Source organism: Oncorhynchus clarkii, chromosome 3 (genome assembly GCF_045791955.1).
Source record: "Oncorhynchus clarkii lewisi isolate Uvic-CL-2024 chromosome 3, UVic_Ocla_1.0, whole genome shotgun sequence".
Lineage (NCBI taxonomy): Eukaryota > Metazoa > Chordata > Actinopteri > Salmoniformes > Salmonidae > Oncorhynchus > Oncorhynchus clarkii.
This window is the reverse complement of record NC_092149.1, coordinates 26,045,410-26,068,582: the sequence shown is the minus strand read 5'-3', so window position 1 is coordinate 26,068,582 and position 23,173 is coordinate 26,045,410. Positions and strand designations below refer to the sequence as shown.

The 23,173-nt window shown below is 42.0% G+C and overlaps 1 protein-coding gene across 2 annotated transcripts; it reads left to right on the top strand.

Annotated features, from left to right (window-relative positions):
• Positions 1-1,124: 1,124 nt before the first annotated feature.
• Positions 1,125-23,146, top strand: LOC139391835 (CREB-regulated transcription coactivator 2-like). Of its 2 annotated transcripts, XM_071139425.1 has the most exons (14): positions 1,125-1,327; positions 5,117-5,218; positions 5,433-5,543; positions 5,770-5,831; positions 6,938-7,006; positions 7,412-7,512; positions 7,708-7,734; positions 7,880-8,009; positions 8,924-9,162; positions 10,829-11,307; positions 11,997-12,515; positions 17,673-17,747; positions 17,887-18,088; positions 18,346-23,146. In XM_071139425.1, the coding sequence occupies exons 1-14, from the start codon at positions 1,154-1,156 to the stop codon at positions 18,543-18,545; spliced, it is 2,490 nt and encodes an 829-aa protein (XP_070995526.1). In that variant the 5' UTR covers positions 1,125-1,153; the 3' UTR covers positions 18,546-23,146. The 2 variants fall into 2 exon arrangements, with proteins under 2 accessions (XP_070995526.1, XP_070995535.1); XM_071139434.1 differs by lacking the exon at positions 6,938-7,006 and having other exon boundaries at positions 18,346-21,359.
• The last annotated feature ends 27 nt before the right edge of the window (positions 23,147-23,173 follow it).

Sequence of the window (23,173 nt, the reverse complement as noted above, 5' to 3'; positions counted from 1 at the left end):
TCTGGCACGTCTGGCATGCTAATCCTGCCATGCTTTTAAATTAACATCATATAACATTTTCTATTTTAGATATTTGAAAATGTTAATGTATCTATATTTTTTACATAAACAATGACATACTTCACAAACAGCTTTCTGTATACCGTGATGATGTGGTCAAAATTACCGAATTAAAAAAGGAAATATTAGCACTTTGAGTAATTTATAACTCCTGGATTGATATTATAGCAATCCTAATGTTGTTCTGGCTGTGAAATCTGACTAGCAGTGTCCTGAATTGTACACAGAACATTTGTTTGTTCAGTAGTATGACTGCCTAGCCCCTGCATAAACATAATAAGAGCATATACAGCTGGCTATTACTTTAAATCCTTAAAAAGCTAAATGGAGTGTTTGCTCTTTGTCAAAACCTTACATTGAGATCAACATATAGGCCCTTATTTCACTGCCATGTGGTGAGAAAGCTTTGAGATATAGTCCTCTATTCTCTTGTAAAACTTGAGTTTGAATAATTGAAATGGCTGCTCTTGTTTTTATGTTCACTTTTAAACCAGGACTTGTTTATCTGTACCTGGTTGACTGATTAAAAATAATCAGAAATAATTTTCAACATGTTGCCTAGTTATTTTTCCCCTGGAGAGTGATAGGATGAGTACGATAGTGATCAGACAACCAGTGTGGCAGTGTATTTTACGACTGAATAATCTTGTTTATATGCAGCCCTTTTATTTGAGGAAACCAACCAATACAATAGTTAACGTTTTTTAATCAATATCCAAAATATCCATTATACAGAACTGTAATTTCTGTATTGATCTAGCCTTATATATAAAAAATAGATATAAATAAACTACATGTCCCAGATTGCGTTTGGGCGCTCTGACTTTCTCCTCCCACAAGTCAGATGGTTTCGACTAGCTAGTTACCACAGACATAAAGTAAAAATGGGCTTTATCGTACAAATTCATGAAAACAAAAAATAGCTTTTTGGTGTTCGTTTAAGGTTAACTGTGTTGTTCATGTTAGGTTCAAAATAACATTTTAAGAAGATAAATTGTAGAAATAGGCGGCCCTTATCACTTTGTGGCTATGGTAACTAACGTTCGTGACGACCAAGTCAGATCATCCCACTGCGTGAAGTCGTTCGGCAAAGATGTCTGCTACGGATGTAGGCGGTTGTGGACCCGGAGCAGGACCCAGTTCGGGTGCTGGGTCCGGGGCATCAAACCCTCGAAAATTTAGCGAGAAAATAGCTCTACATACCCAACGTCAGGCTGAAGAGACTGCCGCTTTTCAAGAGGTTATGATGGACATCACCTCTACCAGGGTAAGTCGGAGGGGGGAGGCAAGAGAGGAAAGCTGGAGTAAGTACAGGCCCGGGGCTTGTCAAGAGGGTAAACAAAAAAATACGAACATAAACTAATATAACGTTAGCTAACTAACTCTAGCCAAGAATGAACGTTATCCACGATTTGCCTTTTATCTGTTGGAGTTTGAATGTCTAGTTATTTCACCTAACGTTAACTAGCTAACTACGATGTTGATTGTTATCTTATCTAACTTGTCAAAAGTGTCATGCGAACCAGCTAGCTAGTTAACTAACGTTAGCGTAAATAAACTAGTTAGCTAGCCCTGAGTTAGCCACCTGTGGCTAAATAGTATTTCAAATTCAGTAGCTAACGTTAACTAGTTCGTTACGTTACTTAACGTTAGCTAGCTAACTACTTAGCAAGCGAATGTTAACGAGACATTGTAGTTATAAACAACTTGTTAATATATTTTCGTTTCTCCTACATTTACAAACCAAGCTACGTAAGAACTGCTGAACTGTGTGACTGGTTGATAACGTTAGTTACCAGCCATGTTTTGGCATAACGTTAGCTTTTCAGTGCTGGGTTAGTTAGCTAGTTTGTCAAATAAGACTGTACATCAAGTGAAGTGGTTCATAGTGGCTGCTGTCAACCACCACAGCAGAACAGATTGCAAACTCTTGGCATACTGCAACCAACTCAATTATTTTTCCACTGAGTTTAACATTCACAAAATGGTGTGTTTATAGGAACTCCACGGCTGTATTAATTACGCCGATTCTGATGCAAGCCGTTTACTCCAAAACATTTTTTTTAACGAAAACGAGAGTTTCTATTGGACAAATTCCGGTAGGTCTTCCCCCGTTTTTCATCGTTTGCTCTGTTTGTGTACGTTTGGTTCTTAAACAGGTTTCTGTTGCAAGACAATGTATACACCCCAGAGTTTATTCTAAGGATCTTTCCATTTGAAGTAAATACGCTTGAACTGATATTCAAACATAAAAAATATTAATTTGGTTATTAATTAATTTATGAACATCTTTTTTTGAACATTCAATCTTTTAGAAACATGTTAATGCCCACAATTTCCCCCTTCTACGAATAGCCTATACATTTTGAGGTGAATGTGATGGAGACTGAGAAGGAGGAATAGAAAGGAGAAGAGGGCAAATCATAATCAGTGATTCAATTTTTTTCAACCTTTATTTAACTAGGCAAGTCAGTTAAGAACAAATTCTTATTTATAATGACTGCCTACCCCAGCCAAACCCGGACAACGCTGGGCCAATTATGCGCTGTCCAATGGGACTCCCAATCATTTTTTTTATTATTATTATTTTTTATTTATTATTTTACCCCTTTTTCTCCCCAATTTCGTGGTATCCAATTGTTGTAGTAGCTACTATCTTGTCTCATCGCTACAACTCCCGTACGGGCTCGGGAGAGACGAAGGTTGAAAGTCATGCGTCCTCCGATACACAACCCAACCAAGCCGCACTGCTTCTAAACACAGCACGCATCCAACCCGGAAGCCAGCCCCACCAATGCGCCGGAGGAAACACTGTGCACCTGGCCACCTTGGTTAGCGCACACTGCGCCCAGCCCGCCACAGGAGTCGCTGGTGCGCGATGAGACAAGGACACCCCTACCGACCAAGCCCTCCCTAACCCGGGCGACGCTAGGCCAATTGTGCGTCGCCCCACGGACCTCCCGGTCGCGGCCGGTTACGACAGAGCCTGGGCGCGAACCCAGGAACTCTGATGGCACAGCTGGCGCTGCAGTACAGCGCCCAATCATGGGACTCCCAATCATGACCAGATGTGATGCAGCCTGTATTCGAACCAGGGACTTTGGTGATGCAGTGCCTTAGACCGCTGCGCCACTCTGGAGCCCAAAGACTCACCCTCTCATAAATTGCATTGTTGAGCAGCACATTCAATGGCTCAAGTCTTAGCTCATCCCAACCGCTCATAACACCCTACTTCCTTCATTCACGGTAAATCCCCATTGCCATCTCAACCACTGCCTTTTCTGGGAATTCCGTTGAGTCTTGTCCTTTACAACCTCCTCATCTAATATACTTTTTGTCAGGGTCGTCCAATCAGCCTAATAGCAAGGCAGGGGCACAGTTACCGGTAAATGGAGACGGAGCATGCTGCGAAACTTGTGTGTGTGTGTGTGAGAGAGTGAGCAGGCACGAACTATGCAGTGAAGTAGTACAGAATTACGCTGAGACTTCACTTTTTAAAATGTATGTCAAACAAAAACAATTGATTTCAAAGTTTAACAAACCATGCAATTCTATGCACAATGACTACTTTGAACAATTTACTCAGTAAATTAAAAACATTTACTGGAAAAACTGTGCAGGTGCAAAGTTTGATAACAGAATTTCGGTAAATTCTCACCCAGTTTTATTCTGTTTCCAGACTTTGTATCTGCACAGTTCATCCTGTAAATGTGCTTTTGTAAAATGTTCAATGGAAATTGTTAAAACTAGTACTTGTGAATAGAGTTCTATGGTTTGTTAAACTTATAAATCAATGTTTTTTTTGTTTGGTATTAATCTGAGTCTGTGCGAATCTGTTACCATGGATTTTCCCACTTCCATTCATTTATTGTATTTATTCATCAGTTTGGTTGTACAGCCTGTATATGTGTGGAGAATTCATATTTTCACCAGTGTGATGAATACTGAAAGCTCTAGCTACTGTAATCCTATTCGCCTGTGGCTAGGCCTATGTAAAAGAGGATTGAATCTGCAGTAGGGGAAACAGCTTCACCTTCCGCCCCATGGTCGTTGTTATTGCATTTGTTTTGTTGACGAAGTGAAGGTGAGGAGCGTCACCCATCATAGTAAAAATTGTAGCACATATTCTGCTGTTCTATCACTGGCGCAGTGATGTCAGAGGGGAAAGAAACTGTGTTTGTTAACTTCTTTGTTGTTGTAATATCGCAGTTTCACAATTAAGGATTCCAGCTTTAATGCTTTTGGGCATTTTTAGATGGCTTTGTAAAATATGACAGTAGGTCTATCTAATTTCTATTCTGGAACAATAGTGGTTCATATTAATCAATTTCAGAAGGGAAGGGAACTTTGTAAGAGCATATTTAATCTTATGTCCTATGAAGACCTTGTCTCAAATTGTTCTGCTGTCATAATATTTTACACTGCCAATGTCACAAAGGTACACAAAGCAGTATTTTCTCACTGTCACCTCGCTGGAAATGTTTTGTCCAACTTGAAATGTATTAGTTAACTCCTGGGTGTTATTATCAATATCCAATATGCTGGTGGGGATGTTGTTGCTTTGTGACTCTTTTCAAAGTTCTTATTTTTCTTAGAAATAATAATTTAGCAGCTTTTCCTCAGTACGTGTGGTTTTCCCTGTGAATGATTGTCCATATCTTTTACAATGATGAACTCACTGCCCTCTGTTTTAAAGGTTGAGAGACTGCATGAAAGATGTCAGAGGCAGGACAGCACATTATAACATGTCAAGTTCTTACTCAAAAGAACAAGGTCTGAAAAGACACCAAGATGTTTGCCTGTGTCATTAATGAAAATGGTCAGACAGTGTCTTACTAAAAGAACGGGCCAGCTCATTTCAAACATTCTATTGTGACATAGGACAACCACAGCTTTGCAGGTGATGAAGCACACAACAACAAACTCTTGATGATCTTGTTACCCATTTGATTATCTCAATCCAGCAGTGAAATATTTCAAGGACACAAGTATTGCAGTTTGTCTTACAGAAGACATTAGGTATTCATAAAGTCTCCATTGCCTCTTTGTTCTCCAGATCCAGGCTCAGAAAGTGCGTCTGGCTAGAACCCAGGGCCCGTACTATGGGGGCTCCCTACCCAACGTTAATCAGATCGGCAGGAACCCAGGCGACTTTCAGGTGAGAGAGGCTCACCTTTTTTTTAAAATCCTCAGTGTGTGTGTGTAGGTCCACATTAATATATAGCCTAAAAATCTATCCATACAATCACTTAACACCAATTTAAACACCACCATGGCATCTCTCCCTCTTCTCTTGCACCCCTCTTTATCCTCTCTCCCTTTCTGTTTCTCTGTTCTCCTACTTGTTTCTCTCATCTTTCCCCCTCTCTTAGGGTTTATTCCACTCTAACCTGGACTCCAGTCGCTCCACACGGCACCATGGCCTGGTAGAGCGGGTCCAGAGGGACAGACGCTTCATCTCCCCAGTGCGCCCCTACAGGAGAGTAAGTATCCTTCACAATACCTCTTAGACCAGAGTCTGGGAGGTATTCCACAAAGCACAATCTAGGAGCTAATCCAGAGTTTTGCTTTACTTAGGCAAAGGACTGCTTTGATAATATATTATTTTGTCATTTTCTATGTTGTGCTGACCAAATCCCTGGTTGTAAATCCCTGATTGTGGATGAGAAGAGTAGATTTAGTTGTTGCCTTGACTTGTGTGCTCCTCAGGTGGACAGCTCTCCATACAACTCAGCCTATCTGTCCCCACCTCCGGAAACTAGTTGGAGAAGGTAATGTTCTGGAGTGGACCCCAATCTGCAGAGACATGGGTATCCCCAGGGAAGCCTGTTCATTTTTGATGTATCGTGCTTAGTTGTTTTTCTCTGCAGCATTATAGCTTGCTCTCAAGGTAACAATGCATACTAACGCAATTGGGACTGACTAACAAGACGCCTGGTTTTAGCTTTCCTTCATAGCCTTGAATTCAGTTGCTTTTCAGAACTTTTAGTTGTTTAATTTTCTCCACTTTCCTCCCTTTTTTCTGGCATCTGAATACACTTACTCTTTTTTTTTTTTCTTCAAGTTTTGGAAAGAAACTCCCACTGCTTTTCTCTTGCCAGTCCTCTTCTTTCTTTTCTTTTCTTTCTTTCTCTGCTAAATGGAAAAGGACATACTCTTTGAGAAAGGGAAGCTGGCTTTGACATGAAATTATGACTCTTACACACCTCCCAACAGTTCCACTTATCTTAATCTCTGCAAAAAATAAAGGCATGTCGAGTAGACCTATACATTTGCTTTGACACATGAATAAAATGAAGGCTGCTCTAAACCAGCGTTTCTCATCCCTGCTCGCTTGGATGCTGCACTTTGGGGAATGGCCTCCATTAATCAGGTGAATGGAGGGAGCTAATCCTGAAGTTTGTTTATGGTGGAGTCGGCACAAGTCTGTCCGATTCTTTCCAGATCAGCACTGGGGTCTGGAAACGCTGATAAACAGCCTCGTAAGTTCTACTGATGTGAACCAATCGCTGCGAGACCCCATTTTAGCAGAGAATTTAAGAACCTCTTTCATAATAGCCATTCTTACAGAAGCACATGAGCACACACACGCATGAGCGCAAGCTCACTCTTGTGAATGCATACATTTGTGCACATGAGCATGCAGTAACACACACCCACAAATGCACTCAATATTCTCTGTATCCACCAACATGAGTGAAAAGTATCTATGGGATGGGCCATGTGTTCTGTAGAATGTCAATCTCCCTCTTTTCCTCCCCCTGTCTCTGCATCTCCTATGCTCGCCGTTTGTCCCAAGCCTTCTATCTTTACATTTAAAAAAATGTATTATCCTTCTTTGGAGAATAATGGCCATTTTTGTTGTTGATCATGAAAGGAACTGTTCGGGCAACTTCCCAGGAGACAAAAGCCAGTTATTTCGCCTCCCCACCATGGCACTCAACAGGTGAATCTTGCCCTCTCCATCTATCTTCTCTTCTCCCCCTCAACATAGGGCATCAACTTACAGTCCTGGGGAAGACATTAACAGACGATTGTGCCAGTGCGAGATGGCCATTCAAAGATCTTCCAAGAGCTTGTATATTTTATTTGTTGATCCTTTTTATATTGAATGAATTTATATTTAAGGCTGAGTTCCAATATCATGGATGGAGTTAGTTTGTGGCTGAGTAGAAGTAAAAGTCAAGTGGTGATTGTCATGATGTGGTTACCGGAGGACTTTTCTAATGAGTCATGGATTGGCTTGAGTAGTTGGTTCCTGTTTGGAGAATGTGTTTGTGGTTGATGTGGCAATGGAAAGAGACCCCCTGGATATATCTTTCTCCTCTCCTGATTCCTTTTCTCTATGCAGGACCAACTCAGACTCTGCCCTCCACACCAGTGTGATGAACCCCCCTGCAGGGGACCCCTTCAGTGCTGGACACACACTCACCCCTCAGGGCAGACTCACAGGTGAGGACTCACTAAAGACTAAAACAAGAGCATATGTTTTTAGTTAACAAATCGGAGTGGGAGTTGAGGGTTTGCAACTTAGATAAGTGTCTGCTAAATGACTATATTGTTATAATTGCTTAAGTGTGATTGTGCCTTAAGCCCATTCCCAGTTTGCTCCAGTGCTCTGACTTGTGTCTCTCTGTGCTCATCCAGGTCAGAGTGAAGGAGAGGGGAGAAGAAGTGAGCCTAAAAGTCCCACTCGCTGTACACTAACAATTCTGTCCTACTTTAAACACACCACAAATAATCTTGACAATTGAAAGAAATCCTTGTGACCAGGAGACAGTGAATTGATTTCCTCAATCATGTTGTTTGTCACCCACAGTGTTTCCGTACCCAGTTCCCCCCATTGAGGAGAACGTTCTGGATCAGGGCATACTGCTCAAGCCCTGGGACACCAAGAAGTTGGCCCTGCTGTCTTCTCGACCCAAGTCCTGTGAAGTTCCCGGTATTAAGTAAGTCAATCCTTCTAAAACACATCCAAGTAATTTCTATAGCTTTTCTCACAGGATAGAATAACTTATGTGGAAATGTCTGTGGCTTTTGAAGTTTGAACACAATTATCTACAGTAATCTGTTTCAGTGGAGACACACGGTTATAAAAACCTGCGATGTTGTGCATTAATGTAGACCTAATGTAATTTGTCTTTGCTGCTTACATTTAATGTAATTTGTTTAATTTAATGTCAATCAGTGATATATGGAGGGGAGTCTGATAGGAGACACAGTATTGTACTATGGCTGGCGTGTGCCCTCGGGTATGACCAATTAATCCATGGCTGATTTTCTGTTGAACATTATCTGTTGCTGTAAAAGCCTCAGCTCAATCTCCATTTGTTCTCCATTGAAACAGCCATTTGAAATATCTTCCTCTGTTTTCAGCCTCTGTCTATCCTCCTCTTCTTGGTCATGGCTAGCAGTCGGTGTAATCAGGGATGCAGAGGGTTGTTTGACATGACGTTACACTCCCCCGTAGCCTTTCCGTTGCACATTCTTTTATGATTCTCTTATAGTTGGGGTTTAGATTGGAATGTGTGGAGTGGACTTTCTCTTTCTTTTTCCCTCTCTTTCACTTGCTCTTTATTTCCCATGTCTTTTTTTCCTCTTGTTCTCTCTCCTCTGTAATTTATTCTCTCGTTCGCTTTCTCCCCTCGGTCTATTCTTCTGTTCTTTTTCTCTCTGTTTTCTCTGTCTTGCTGTGTGTGTCTGGAGGCTGATGTTGGGTGTGAGTCAGTTTAGTTCTTGGACACTGAGGTCACCCTATCTGTCTGGAAATCACTCGCACCACAGTGTCTAATTCTTGCCGAATGTGAGAGACCACTGTGGTTTCTCTTGTCTTTCTAAATAGTTTCTCCATCTCCTCATCCAGTATCTTCCCCTCCCCGGACCAGCACTCCAGCACCCCCCATGCCCCCTCAGCCCTGAACACGGGGGGCTCCCTGCCCGACCTCTCCATCCTGCACTTCCCGTCGCCACTGCCCACCCCCCTGGACCCAGACGAGCCGGGGTACCCCTCGTCCCTGAGTGGGGGCAGCAGCACTGGCAACCTGGCCACCACCCTCACCCAGCTGGGCATTAATGCCAGCAACGCCTTCCGCCACTCGCCAGGTAGAGGGAGGGGCGGTGGGACACAGGCTAAAGAGTGTGTGTGCTATTGTATCCCATGTTGATCTTCAGCACCTCTCTCTTGCGTGTATGTTTGTGTGTGTGCTCATGCAGGCATGCTAGGAACAATACAACCCTTTCTGTCATACAAGCTAAAATGTCTGATTCACAACTTAAACGGAGGAAGCTAGTGGGTGTTGGTGCAAGAGGGAGACAGGCCGATATGAATTTAGGTTGGTGCGTGTAAGATTTATTTAGAAAGTGCAGGGCTGTGCATTCGGAAGAAGTAGCTGTCCTAGGGCCCTAAAAAATCCCTGATGTAGAGAACGTGGACAGAATCAGATAATCTAGACAATAAAATGTAATTTAACAATGTACATTTTTTTTATTGAACTTAGTAGGGAGTCAACGAAATGTAGTGAAAATTAATTAATTTGCCCAGGTTTATCATAAGACATGACCAGAATGCATCAGTGATTTGTATTTCCTGCAACTTTCTGAAGAGGCAACGAGAATTCCCCCATCTGTGTATGTGCGGTGCACGCAGTTACCACTTTGTGTAAGCTGTTAGCGATGATGCTAAATCTATCATAACAAGAACACAGCTGAACAGCCTCTTGCTAGGTGTGCGCTGGATTTAAAGGGTAACTACACTCAAAAGTTCCCAAAAAATTCCAAGACCTCAAAAGTGGTCTCTTTATGTGGTTTAAGCATTGTTGTGGGGAAAACGGAGACCTGGAAAAACTCTACGGAATTTGGGTAAATAAAACTAACTGTAATCAGGCAAGAAATTAAACAGATTTTTATATGGCCCTACTGACCTTAGCTGTGTTGAGGTGATTTGGCCGACCACACACTTCAGTCTAGAGGCAAGGCCTAGGGTGCATGTCAATAGTCTGAGGTGGCTTGCTCTTCTCGTCTTGTCTCTTCGTCACTGATGGAAACAGGTGAAAACAGTATGGTGAATGCTTACCAGATATTTGCTGTTATTATTCTATTTCTTTCACATCAGTGCAAATTAAGGATAGGAGACAATGAAGGGAAACCTAGTTTGACTCTTGAGATGCACCCTGCAGCTCAGGGCCTCTTCAGGGGACTGAGCTAGCGTTATACCTCCTGATATGATCGCCAGGAGACAAACTGTCTCAATACATCTTCAGTGAATTTTGATGTTCGTAGTCTGATACACTAAACAAAAATATAAAGATTTTAGTTACAGTTCATATAAGGAAACCAGGCAATAGGAATTTCAATCAATGGATTTTACATGACTGAGAATACAGATATGCATCTGTTCCTCACAGATACAGTCCCTTTAAAAAAAAGGTTGGGGCGTGTAACAGAACCCAGTCAGTATCCGGTGTGACCACCATCTCCTTCGCATAGAGTTGATCAGCCTGTTGATTGTGGCCTGTACAATTTTTGTCCCACTCCTTTTCAATGGCAAACAAATTTGTTCGCAAAGTTTGAGAGACATAAGCTTTTTGTGCATATGGAACATTTCTGTGATCTTTTATTTCAGCTCATGAAACATGGGACCAACACTTTACATATTCTTGTCCAGTGTATTATGTACGCATTACCACAACTTTTCACACAAGGACTGAAAATGTGTGTTTTATTTAGCTATATATTCTGATCTGTTTATTTGTCTTGTTTATTTGAACAGGTCTCCTGGCATCTCTTCAGGGCACTCTCAGTAACCCCTCCTTGCAGTCCTCGCTAAGCAACCCCAACATCCAATCATCTCTCAGTAGCCACTCCTTCCCCAACTCCCTCAGCTCCACCTCCTTGCACTCGTCGCTTAGCAACCCGTCCCTGCAGTCCTCCCTTAGTTCCTCCCCCTCCCTTCAGTCTTCCCTCAGCAACCAATCCCTGCACTCCTGCCTCAGCAATTCCTCCCTGAGTGGCCAGTCCCTCCAGACCGCAGCCAGTAACCCTAGTTACAGTAGCGGGGTGGGAGGGTCCGGCTCGTGCGCCTCTTATTCGCCATTGTTAACTAGCCAGGGGCAGTCGCCTCTCAGCACGTCGCCACGGAGACGAGCTCAGCTCTCCCCTCTGATCCTACCCATGGGAGGGGAGTCTCGCCGGCACCACTCCAAACAGTTCTCCCCCACCATCTCTCCTAACTTGTCCTCCATAACACAGGTAATGTCTACCTACGTTCTCCTTTTACCATGACTTAATCACAGGCCAGAATAAGCACTGCCCTGGGGTTGGGCGGTATCCAGATGTTCATACCTTTATGCCGTTCCTGTGCTGCACACAAAACAAATAGTAGATGTCAGGGATCTTGATCCAGCAGGGGATTTGTCTCTGCTGTAACCAAGAAGATTGATCTTGCAAGCTAGCCACTTAGTTAGCCAAAAGAGCCTGACTAGATATTAATTACTTTTCTCTCTGGTTGGAACTGTGCTATGCCATAATGTGGACGCCACGGAGCCGGCGCGAGATATGGCTCGGAAAACCTACCTCAATCCAGGGATGGGAGATGGCGCTGTACTTCTAATTATGATGAATCGAGAAGATTGAAATACTGCTAGTTTTTAAGTAAACTGCCCTTTTCGTCAGCATGCAAGTGTAGCTAATGCTGTTTTATCTATTAACCTAGTGCACAAGTTGACTGTAGGTGTTTATTTAAAAATAACAAGTATTCAAATTGATGAAAAAACTAACTTGATTGTTTTGAAAATCATGCCATGGGTATTTAAAAAATACCCCAGTATATAGTTTATACTGTATTCAGCTCAAGCCTACATGACACCATAACATTGGCTGACCTGCATGCCAATTGAGTTTGTATTCCATTTCCAATCAATGTGTTTATCTCCTCCCAGGGCGTCCCTCTGGACACCAGCAAACTGCCCATGGACCAGAGGCTCCCTCCCTACCCCTTCAGCCAACCTCAGCAGCAGCTTCATCAGCCAGGTCCTCCAACATCCCAGCAGGCCTCTCAGGCAGGACAACAGCTCTCCCAGCCGTCCGTGGTACTACAACAACAACAACAGCAGCATCAACACCAACACCATCAGCTGCATTTGCAATACCAGCTGCACCAGCAGCAACGTGCCCAGTCTCAGCAGGCCCTCCAGCAGCTGCACCTGCAGAACCTGCGCAATGTCCAGAACCAGCAGCAGCAGCATAGGGTGTCAGTCAAAATTGAGAAGCAGGGTGAGCAGGGCCAGAACTCGCAGTGCCTGCAGACGCAAGACCTGCAGTCGACCCAGCAACAGCAGCAGCAGCAACAACAACAGGACCAGCAAGACCAGCAGATGGAGCAGCAAAGGCAGCAGGGAAGTCTTCCCCAGCTGCAGCACATCAGCCACTCCCTGGCCACAGACCTGGGCTTCTACAATGTGAGTGGAGTCAGTGCTAGCCCATACACACAACACACTCCTGCCAATTGGCCGAATAAAGCCACAATTTCCTCTTTCCTCCTACTATCGGTCCGTCACGGTTAACCTACCTCACCACTCTGGGGCAGAGGGGCATGACAGCCAGCGTGGGCTGATGTCTTTGTAAACGCATGGTTTTAAAGCAAGCGCAATGTTGTGATAGAAACTGAGATCAACTAGCATGATCCGGATGATGTAATCATCTGCACATCTATTATGAAGACCATAACAAGTGTCAGCCTGATGGCTTCTGGTCACACCAGGACATATTTTAAGAGTTCACTCTGTCATCTAACTAGACTTAGCTCACTATTTTGTATTGTATATTTATAGAATCAGCTAATTTATTTATACATTTGGCCATGCAAATTAGTGTGTGACATCCTCAAGTATCAAATAGTATAATATCTTCATCTCTTTACATATGACACATTACTCTGCTGTCATGGGATATACAGTACCAGTCAAAAGTTAGGATTTTTTCTTCATTTTTACTATTTTCTACATTATAGAATAAACATTGTAAACAAATCTAAATCTATTTTATATTTAAGATTCTTCAAAGTAGCCACCCTTTGCCTTGATGACAGCTTTGCACACTCTTGACATTCTCTCAACCAGATTCATGAATGCATTTCAATTTGTTAAAAGTGAATTTGTGGAATTTATTTTCTTAATGCATTTGAGCCAATCAGTTGTGTTGTGACAAGGTAGGGGTTGTATACAGAGGATAGCCCTATCTGGTAAAATACCAAGTCCATATTATGGCAAGAACAGCAAGTAAGCAAAGAGAAACGACAGTCCATCATTACTTTAAGACATGAAGGTCAGTCAATATGGTACATTTCAAGAACTTTTAAAGTTTCTTCAAGTGCAGTCACAAAAAACGTCATGCGTTATGATGAAGCTGGCTCTCATGAGGACCGCCACAGGAAAGGAAGACCCAGAGTTACCTCTGCTGCAGAGGATACTAAAGGACACCAATAATAAGAAGAGACTTGCTTGGGCCAAGAAACACGAGCAATGGACAATAGACCGGTGGAAATCTACTTTGGTCTGATGAGTCCAAATTTGAGATTTCTGGTTCCAACCGCTGTGTCTTTGTGAGACGCAGAGTAGGTGGAAAGATTATCTCTGCATGTGTGGTTCCCACCGTGAAGCATGGAGGAGGAGGTGTGATGGTGTGGGGGTGCTTTGTTGGTGACACTGTCTGTGATTTTAGAATTCAAGGCACACTTAACCAGCATGGCTACCACAGCATTCTGCAGCAATATGCCATCCCATCTGGTTTGCACTTGGGAAAAGGGGATATCTAGTGAGTTGTAAAACTAAATGCATTCAACCGAAATGTGTCTTCCGCATTTAACCCAACCCCTCTGAATCAGAGATGTGCGGGGTGGCTGCCATAACCGACATCCACGTCTTCGGTGCCCGGGGAACAGTGGGTTAACTGCCTTGCTCAGTGCCAGAACGACAGATTTTTACCTTGTCAACTCAGGTTTAGTGGGACTATAATTTGTTTTTCAACAGTACAGTGACCCAAAACACACCTCCAGGCTGTTTAAGGAATATTTCACCACAAAGGGGAGAGATGGAGTGCTGCACCAGATGATCTGGCCTCCACAATCACCCAAACTCAACCCAATTGAGATGGTTTGGAATGGGTTAGACCGCAGAATGAAGGAAAAGAAGCCAACAAGTGCTCAGTACACAGTTGAAGTCGGAAGTTTACACACACCTTAGACAAATACATTTAAACTCAGTTTTTCACAATTCCTGACATCTAATCCAGGAAAAAAAATCCCTGTTTTAGGTTAGTTAGGATCACCACTTCATTTTAATAATGTGAAATGTCAGAATAATAGTAGAGATAATGATTTATTTCAGCTTTTATTTCCTTCATCACATTCCCAGTGGGTCAGAAGTTGACATACACTCAATTAGTATTTAGTAGCATTGCCTTTTAAATTGTTTAACTTGTTATGGCTGCAATCCCGATATCGGGATAAGTGTCATCAACAACCGCTGAATAGCATAGCGCTACATACAATAAATATTACTATAAATATTTATATTCATGAAATTACAAGTGTAATATAGGAAAACACAGCTTAGCCTTTTGTTAATCCACCTGTCGTGTCAGATTTTGAAATGATGCTTTACAGCGAAAGCAATCCAAGCGTTTGTGTAAGTTTATCGATCGCACAATAAAACATTGAGTACACTTAGCATCAGGTAGCTCGGTCACAAAAATCAGAAAATCAATCAAATTAATCGTTTACCTTTGATCTTTGGATGTTTTCACTCACGAGACTCCCAGTTACCCAACAAATGTTCCTTTTGTTCCATAAAGATTATTTTTAGAACCAAAATACCTCCGTTTGTTTGTCGCGTTAGGTTCAGAAATCCACAGGAAAGAGTGGTCACGACAACGCAGACACAAATTCCAAATAGTTTCCATAATGTCCACAGAAACATGTCAAACGTTTTTTATAATCATTCCTCAGGTTGTTTTTAAAATATATAATCGATAATATATCAACCGCAAATGTCTTTCACAGTAGGAGAGGGGAAAACAATGGCTGTCCAAATTCTGTTGCACGAGCAAAACTCATATGACCACTTGACGCGATGTTATCATTCTGGTGCATTTTTCAAAATAAAAGCCTGAAACTATGTTTGAAGACTTGACACCTTGACGAAACGATAGGAAAAGGAATCTGATTCATATCCCTTTAAATCCAGCAAAGGGAGGCTATGGAACATGGAGTTTTCAAAATAGACGCCACTTCCTGTTTTGATTTTCCTCAGGGTTTCGCCTGCAATATCAGTTCTGTTATACTCACAGACAATATTTTGACAGTTTTGGAAACTTTAGTGTTTTCTATCCAATACTACTAATAATATGCATATATTAGCATCTGAGACTGAGGAGCTGGCCGTTTTACAATGGGCACCTTTTCATCCAAGCTACTCAATACTGCCCCTGCAGCCATAAAAAGTTAACTTGGGTCAAACTTTTCGGGTAGCCTTCCACAAGCTTCCCACAATAAGTTGGGTGAATTTTGGCCCATTCCTCCTGACAGAGCTGGTGTAACTGAGTCTGGTTTGTAGGCCTCCTTGCTCGCACACACTTTTTCAGTTCTGCCCACACATTTTCTATAAGATTGAGGTCAGGGATTTTTGATGGCCACTCCAATACCTTGACTTTGTTGTCCTTAAGCCATTTTGCCACAACTTTGGAAGTATGCTTGGGGTCATTGTCCATTTGGAAGACCCATTTGCGACCAAGCTTTAACTTCCCGACTGATGTCTTGAGATGTTGCTTCAATATATCCACATACTTTTCCTACCTCATGATGCCATCTATTTTGTGAAGTGCACCAGTCCCTCCTGCAGCAAAGCACCCCCACAACATGATGCTGTGTTCTTCGGCTTGCAAGCCTCCCCCTTTTTCCTCCAAACATAATGATGGTCATTATGGCCAAACAGTTCTATTTTTGTTTAATCAGACCAGAGGACATTTCTCCCAAAAAGTATGATTTTTGTCCCCATGTGCAGTTGCAAACCGTAGTCTGGCATTTTTATGGCGGTTTTGGAGCAGTGGCTTCTTCCTTTCTGAGCGGCCTTTCAGGTTTTGTCGATATAGGCTCGTTTTACTGTGGATATAGATACTTTTGTACCGGTTTCCTCCAGCATCTTCACAATATCCTTTGCTGTTGTTCTGGGATTGATTTGCACATTTCGCACCAAAGTACGTTCATTTCTAGGAGACAGAACGCGTCTCCTTCCTGAGCGGTATGACGGCTGCGTGGTCCCATGCTGTTTATACTTGCATACTATTGTTTGTACAGTTGAACGTGGTACCTTCAGGCATTTGGAAATTGCTCCCAAGGATGAATCAGACTTGTGGAGGTCTACAATTATTTTTCTGAGGTCTTGGCTGATTTCTTTAGATTTTCCCCATGATGTCATGCAAAGAGGCACTGAGGTTGAAGGTAGGCCTTGAAATACATCCACAGGTACACCTCCAATTGACTCAAATGATGTCAATTAGCCTATCAGACGCTTCTAAAGCCATGACATAATTTTCTGGAATTTTCCAAGCTGTTTAAAGGCACAGTCAACTTAGTGTATGTAAACTTCTGACCCACTGGAATTGTGATACAGTGAATTATAAGTGAAATAATCTGTCTGTAAACAATTGTTGGAAAAATTACTTGTCATGCACAAAGTAGATGTCCTAACTGACTTGCCAAAACTATAGTTTGTTAACAAGAAATGTGTGGAGTGGTTGAAACACTTAAGTTGGAGTCAATAAAACTTGTTTATGTAAACTTCTGACTTCAACTGTATGTGGGAACTCCTTCCAGACCATTCCAGGAAAACCTCAGGAAGCTGTTTGAGAGAATACAAAGCTGAGGGTGGCTACTTTGAAGAATCTCAAATATAAAATATATTTTCATTTAACACTTTTTTTGGTTACTACATGATTTATTATTTCATAGTTTTGTGTTCACTGTCTACAATGCAGAAAATAGTTAAAAATATAGAAAAACCCATGAATGAGTAGGTGTTCTAAAAAAGAAATTGACTGGTACTGTATTTATTAAACAGAACTTGGGCTATTCAGGAGGCCTTATCATAACTGTGGCTCAATAATTTCCTTCTTGATGCTTCACATTTCCTGGACCTGTATAGTTTCTCAATACATTTCCAATGCTCACTCAAGTCGGCTCCATAACTTGCCACTGGAGATTGTTTCACAACTTCCTTCTGACAGATGATGTCATTGAACATGCGCACAAGTTTATTTCGCTGCAGAATGTGCTGGGTGGAACTTGAGAGGGGACGCTGATGTCATGCCCAAGTGAGGTGAAATGGATCCTGGGCTCTGTTGTTGAATGGCTCTATTAATAGCAGTCCAGAGAGCAGACTATCTTTGTGTGCTGGGGGGTTGTGACATTGGCACCACAGTGAAATTGGCCTGTAGGATGTAGCATCAATGAAGCCCCACTTCATTACTACAATGCATATTGTAGGTGATGTTACTCAACATAACTCAACATAACGTGTTGTTCTGTCTTTACACTAAAGTACCTGTGTTTTGTGTTGTAGGACACATTACTGTTAAACTCTCTGTTGAATGATCCCTACCTGGGCCTGCAGATCGCCTCCAGACAGAACCAGCAGGTATACTATTTCTGCAGACACTTTATTTCTCTCTGGCTCATATTTATATTGACTACTGCACCTCTGCTTTCATTGCTGAGTTCTGTTATACTGTATTTGTTTGCCTGAGTTCACGTTTGGTGTTTTGTTCCCGTCTCAGTTCAACATGGAGACTCCGGGAGACAGCCTGTCATTCAACCATGGTGGCTTGGGCTGTGGGAGTGGTGGAAAGGACCAGGAGGAATCCTACCACTCCAACCATGGCTTCCTGGAGCTCCACGATTCAGGGGATAGGCAGCACCTTAACAACCAGAACTTTGGGGGAGAGGGATGCCACAACGTCCCTAACATCATCCTCACAGGTGAGAAATGGGCTACCACTTCGGCTATTTCTCCCTTGTAGGAGAGGAATGCTTTCCTACAACTAACACTAATCGTGAGTGGCTCAGTGGGTAGAGTATGGCACTTACAATGTCAAGGGTTGTGGATTCGGTTCCTGCTGGGGCCACCCATTCGAAAATGTATGCGCACATGACTGTAAGTCCCTTTGGATAAAAGCGTCTGCTAAATAGAACATTTATTATTATGTATTATTAGCCCTCTTTTCTTTCTTCACCAGGAGACAGTTCGTTGGGCCTCTCCAAGGAGATCGCCAGCGCACTGTCCCACGTGCCAGGGTTTGAGATGGACTGCTTTGCCCTGGACGACCCCCTCAGGATGGACCCCCTGGCCCTTGAAGGGCTGGGCATGCTGGATGGGGACCTCATGCTGACCGACCCCGCCGTGGAAGACTCCTTCCGCTCCGACCGCCTCAAGTGACCCCCCCCCCCCCGGCCTGGAGTGGATACTGAGGAGTGCGGAGGGAAGGGGCTTGGAACAACCCCGGGCTGAAGCAGAACAGGTGGGGTTGAGCCCTGCTTTGCTTCCCCCTCCTTGGCGATTGACCCAACCACAGGATCTGCGAATACGAGGTCAGGTCCCGGAGAGAAACTGGGGAGCAGGCTTTTGATCCACTATAGTACTAATACACCTGTCAAATAATCAGCTAATCACAGTCTTCAATCTGGACCTTGATTATTTGAATCGTGTGTGTTAGTCCTGGGTTTGAATAGAATTCTACATGCTCTCCAGGACCAGAGTTGGAGGCACCTGGTCTAGTGGGGACCTCTCCACATGCTTTTTGTGAGGTGATGTGGTGGTGGGGAAGGTTGGAGGACAGGACTGACATGTCAGTGGTGGAGCAAGTTTATTAAAGGTTCTTTCCGCTACATCCAGGCATTTATTGAAAACGCACTTATGATGCTTAAGAGAAAAAAAGAAAATATCGGCATTAGCTTGTACGAGTCTTATCTGCATGTAAACAAATGCACTTCGGATAATGCATAAATGCAGGGATCACGCATGAGGTCAGTTACACTTGAAAATGCTGTCTTGAAAACCATACAATATGCATTCTATAAGACAGGACTTTTCCGACTGGTATTTTGGCTTTGTCTGTCGGTGTTCCATCATTCCAACGCCAGTATGGGGAGGCTGGAATATCAGCTATGTTTGCCATCATTCTACTGCAAGAACATACAGTAGATCTGGGGTATTTTCTGGATTACATCAACCCAACCAGAGACTGTTCAACCAATAGTGGCCAATTGACATGTCATTAAGTGTTTCTATTTTATTGAAGTTTGGTGAAGGTAATTCAATGGCGGACCTTGCTAGCTATAGTTCAGATAGGGTTCAGTGTTTCAACGGACAAAGAGAAGAAAGTGTGTTTTTGGAGAGGTGACTTTCTCAGTCCCTTGGGACAAGTTGGCACTTACGGGGCCATTTTAGTGTCTGGACAGCATATTCGTCTGTAAGATTATCACTGTCTGTGTTCTAGGCCCAGCTAAATTGACCTTTCTCATTTGACGTCTGTTAACTCGAATCGTCTTGATCCTTCCGAATCTAAAAAATAACTAAATCGATCGTCTAAGGATATTGTCCTCATATTGAATCAAGTAGTCCTTAGAGTCCATTATCCTGTCTATTAAAAACAACACATAAAATAACACATTTCACTGCACCTATCTGGTGTATGTGACAAACATTTGTGTATATATATTTTTTTATATATGTCCCAACATGGCAGCTGTTGCCATTCTGCCAGCCTGCTTCTATACCATGGAGTTTAAGCCGAGGACCTTTTGCTATGTACCACCCCTGTGTGCCTGCTATCCTGCTAGCTCCCCCTTAGATCTTAGACCTACTTCTACACATTCCCTTTGAAGCAACTAGGGACTGTTTGTTTTTAAATGTGTACTATTCACAAAGTGTCTGCCTTCCATCAAGAGAATTGGCATTGTTGACATGAAAAAGAAAGAGGGGGCAAAAGCCCTCAATACATTTCAATGACATGAGTTGTATGTTTTGTCATTGAGTAATTGGGAAACGACAAGGCCAAAACCATGTGAATGCATAGCAACATTTTTGCCATAGTATGTATTGTAACTGCTACTACTATCCTAAGGCCTTGGAGCTTTAGTGTCCGTTTTAGTCAGGTAATCCTAGCCACTGTGATTGACACCTCTAACCCCTCCCACCTGCTGCACCTGTCTTGCCACAGCAAGGGCCATAGCCAGATTATAGTAACATATTTTTATGTAACAAAGTAGTTATTACTATGAAGTTTTATTTTTTAATTAAAGGTGGTCTTTGTATATAAATGTATAAATAACTGAATATATTTAAGAAGAGAAGCCGTTTGGTTCCGCAACACCCTGAAACCGGTTGCATGATTTGAAAAGCAACAGATTCTGAACAATGTAGTCCATTTGCTATGCAAAATGTTCTTGTGCATGTCTTGTGACTGTCTGGGAGTTGTCAAATACAATTTTTCAGATAGTACATTTGCATCATACTATTGTAGCGAAAATACATTTTTTGTAAAATATTTTTTTGCGTTTTTAAATGGTAATTTTGCTTTTGTGACCATTTTTGATATTGGTGTCTAAAGACTACTGTAAGTTTGACATTGTGTGGCAGCAACAGGAAGTTAGAGCGCTTGAGATATTATCGTTTAACTTTCATAATGACAAAGATTATGGAAATCAGCCCTTCTTTCCAGTGTGGACTGAAAGAGGCCATGTTTGACAGACTTAATAAAACACAAGCGTTGCAACTTGGATATAGAAAGCTGTATGCAACTGTTACATCATAGATTTGTGGTAACATCCATCCTAAAATGAAGTAGTGCTGTTCTGAAGTTGTGCTAACATAGAGTTTAACCCCCTTATTGACAGATATTGAAGTACCTCTAATTACCGGTATGCTTTATTTCAACCATATTGCTTTTACACTGATCATATGAGCCAAATGCAAATCTGTTTTGACAGGGAGTGGTGGTTGAAGTGGTTTGAGTATCAAACCTATGGAAAAACCCATTCACTACGGCCTCCTATCCAACAGTAATAGTGTCAGTTTGCAAAGTCCCCTTTTACCACTGTGAGCCAATGTTGTGCCTTGGTGTATATCTTGCTTCTTACTAGGCTGGTGGTATTGGCAAGACCACAAGTCGTTTTGAAGAGCCATAATAATGCATTTCCAATTTAGCCATTAATGAGGGGAGGTATAAAAATAAAGTTAGCGTGAAAATCATATTTGAAAGTGTTTCTGCATTGCTTAGTCCTGTGTTCCCTATTTTCTGTGGCATGTTTCCTGTATTTTCTGATTTTGTTTAGTACTGCACTGTGGACCATTCCCAACCAAAACTGAAAATATTATTTTGAAGTGATATTTGAATTTATAGGCTATATAATGGAGATTTGAATGAGGCCTTTTTTAATTGGACTGAAGAGTGGATGAAATGTATTGTCTGTTTAGAAGGAATCATGTAAGTGTGGGTAGTATATTTTGAATTTGGTCTGAAGGGTATTCTGATGAAGTACCAGTTAATTTCAGTGTCAGCGCTGGCAGTTGACTCGAGGTGTGATGATTATATGATCTCTATCTTCACCTGGCGTGAGAACAGACATGAAATGCAGAGAAAGTCATTTTACTGTTATTCTGCACATTGTCATTTGAAAACCCAAGAGCACGCACGCCATTGGTAGTCCTGCTTGATTAGTCTAGGGTGAAGCATGTTTGCTCTACCAGTTGTTTGATTTAGAATCTGTGACAATGTTACGCAATGCCTCAGAGATATCAGTCACTTTTCTTCAGGTTATTATTATTATATATATTTTTTAAACTTTTTTATTTAACTAGGCAAGTCAGTTAAGAACAAATTCTTATTTACAATGACGGCCTAACCCGGCCAAACCCTAACCCGGACGACGCTGGGCCAATTGTGTGCCGCCCTAAGGGACTCCCCATCACGGCCGGTTATGATACAGCCTGGAATCAAACCAGGGTCTGTAGTGACGCCTCAAGCACTGTGATGTAGTGCCTTAGACCGCTGTGCCACTCGGGAGCCCAAAATTATCATGTGTATCCAAAAGTTTGATTATGTACACTGCAGTTTTTTTTACTGCGAAAAGGAGCAATAATTGCTCATGGTTTCCCCCTCTGCATTAGTTAGTTATACCAAGTGAATTTGTCTTACATCTTGGCAATTCTTCACAGCTGCAATTTGATGCTTCAGCTGTCATGCCTTTAGAAAGCAATAATAATGTGGTCGTTTTGTAGGCACTAACAGAGCTAGGCTATGGAGAAATTATTTTGGGGTTTGTTTTGATAAACACATCAGGTCTGTGTGGAGAACACAGGCTTGGGAGATCTTATGTTTTGTTCTATGAGATCATCTATCACCAAGTTAATTTTTTTGTACATTTTGAAGCATTTATGTAATCAAAATAGGCTTCATAATTCATAAAGGTTGTGTTCATAGACATATCTCATTGAACGAAACATAAAATCATCAAAGCATGTGTTAACCTCGGACCTTATTTTCGGCGTTTATCCCCAAACCACATTCATTTCCTCCATAGGAACGGCTGAACGAACCTGAGGCTTAATTCCCGATTTTTAAGACTACAAGGAGGCTGCGCTAACAACTTCATTAATCTCTCAGGATCTGTGTTATGCAGTAACGTTGTAGTTGAAGACCATGCACGGCAATAACATTGCCAGTAGGGGTTGCTGTTGTACAGTGAAGCTATGTGTGATAGGGATCAGTCAGATGGCCATATTAATTGATGTGTTATTGTTCAGTGAATTCTACGGTTGTAGTTAACGTTTTTGCTTCATGTTTAGGGTCAAAACCATATGTATTTTGCGTTTTCAGAGTAATTACATTTTAAATGTTTATTTTAAACTTGTAATATCCAGGGAACCCATCGATGTTGTAAATAATGTTCCTAAACCACTGCATCTTAAACCTAACAAGAAAATATTTGTACCTTTCACATTATTTTACAAAAAATAAAGCATATAAAAAAATCCTGTCAAAGGCTGGTTTTATATTGTATTAT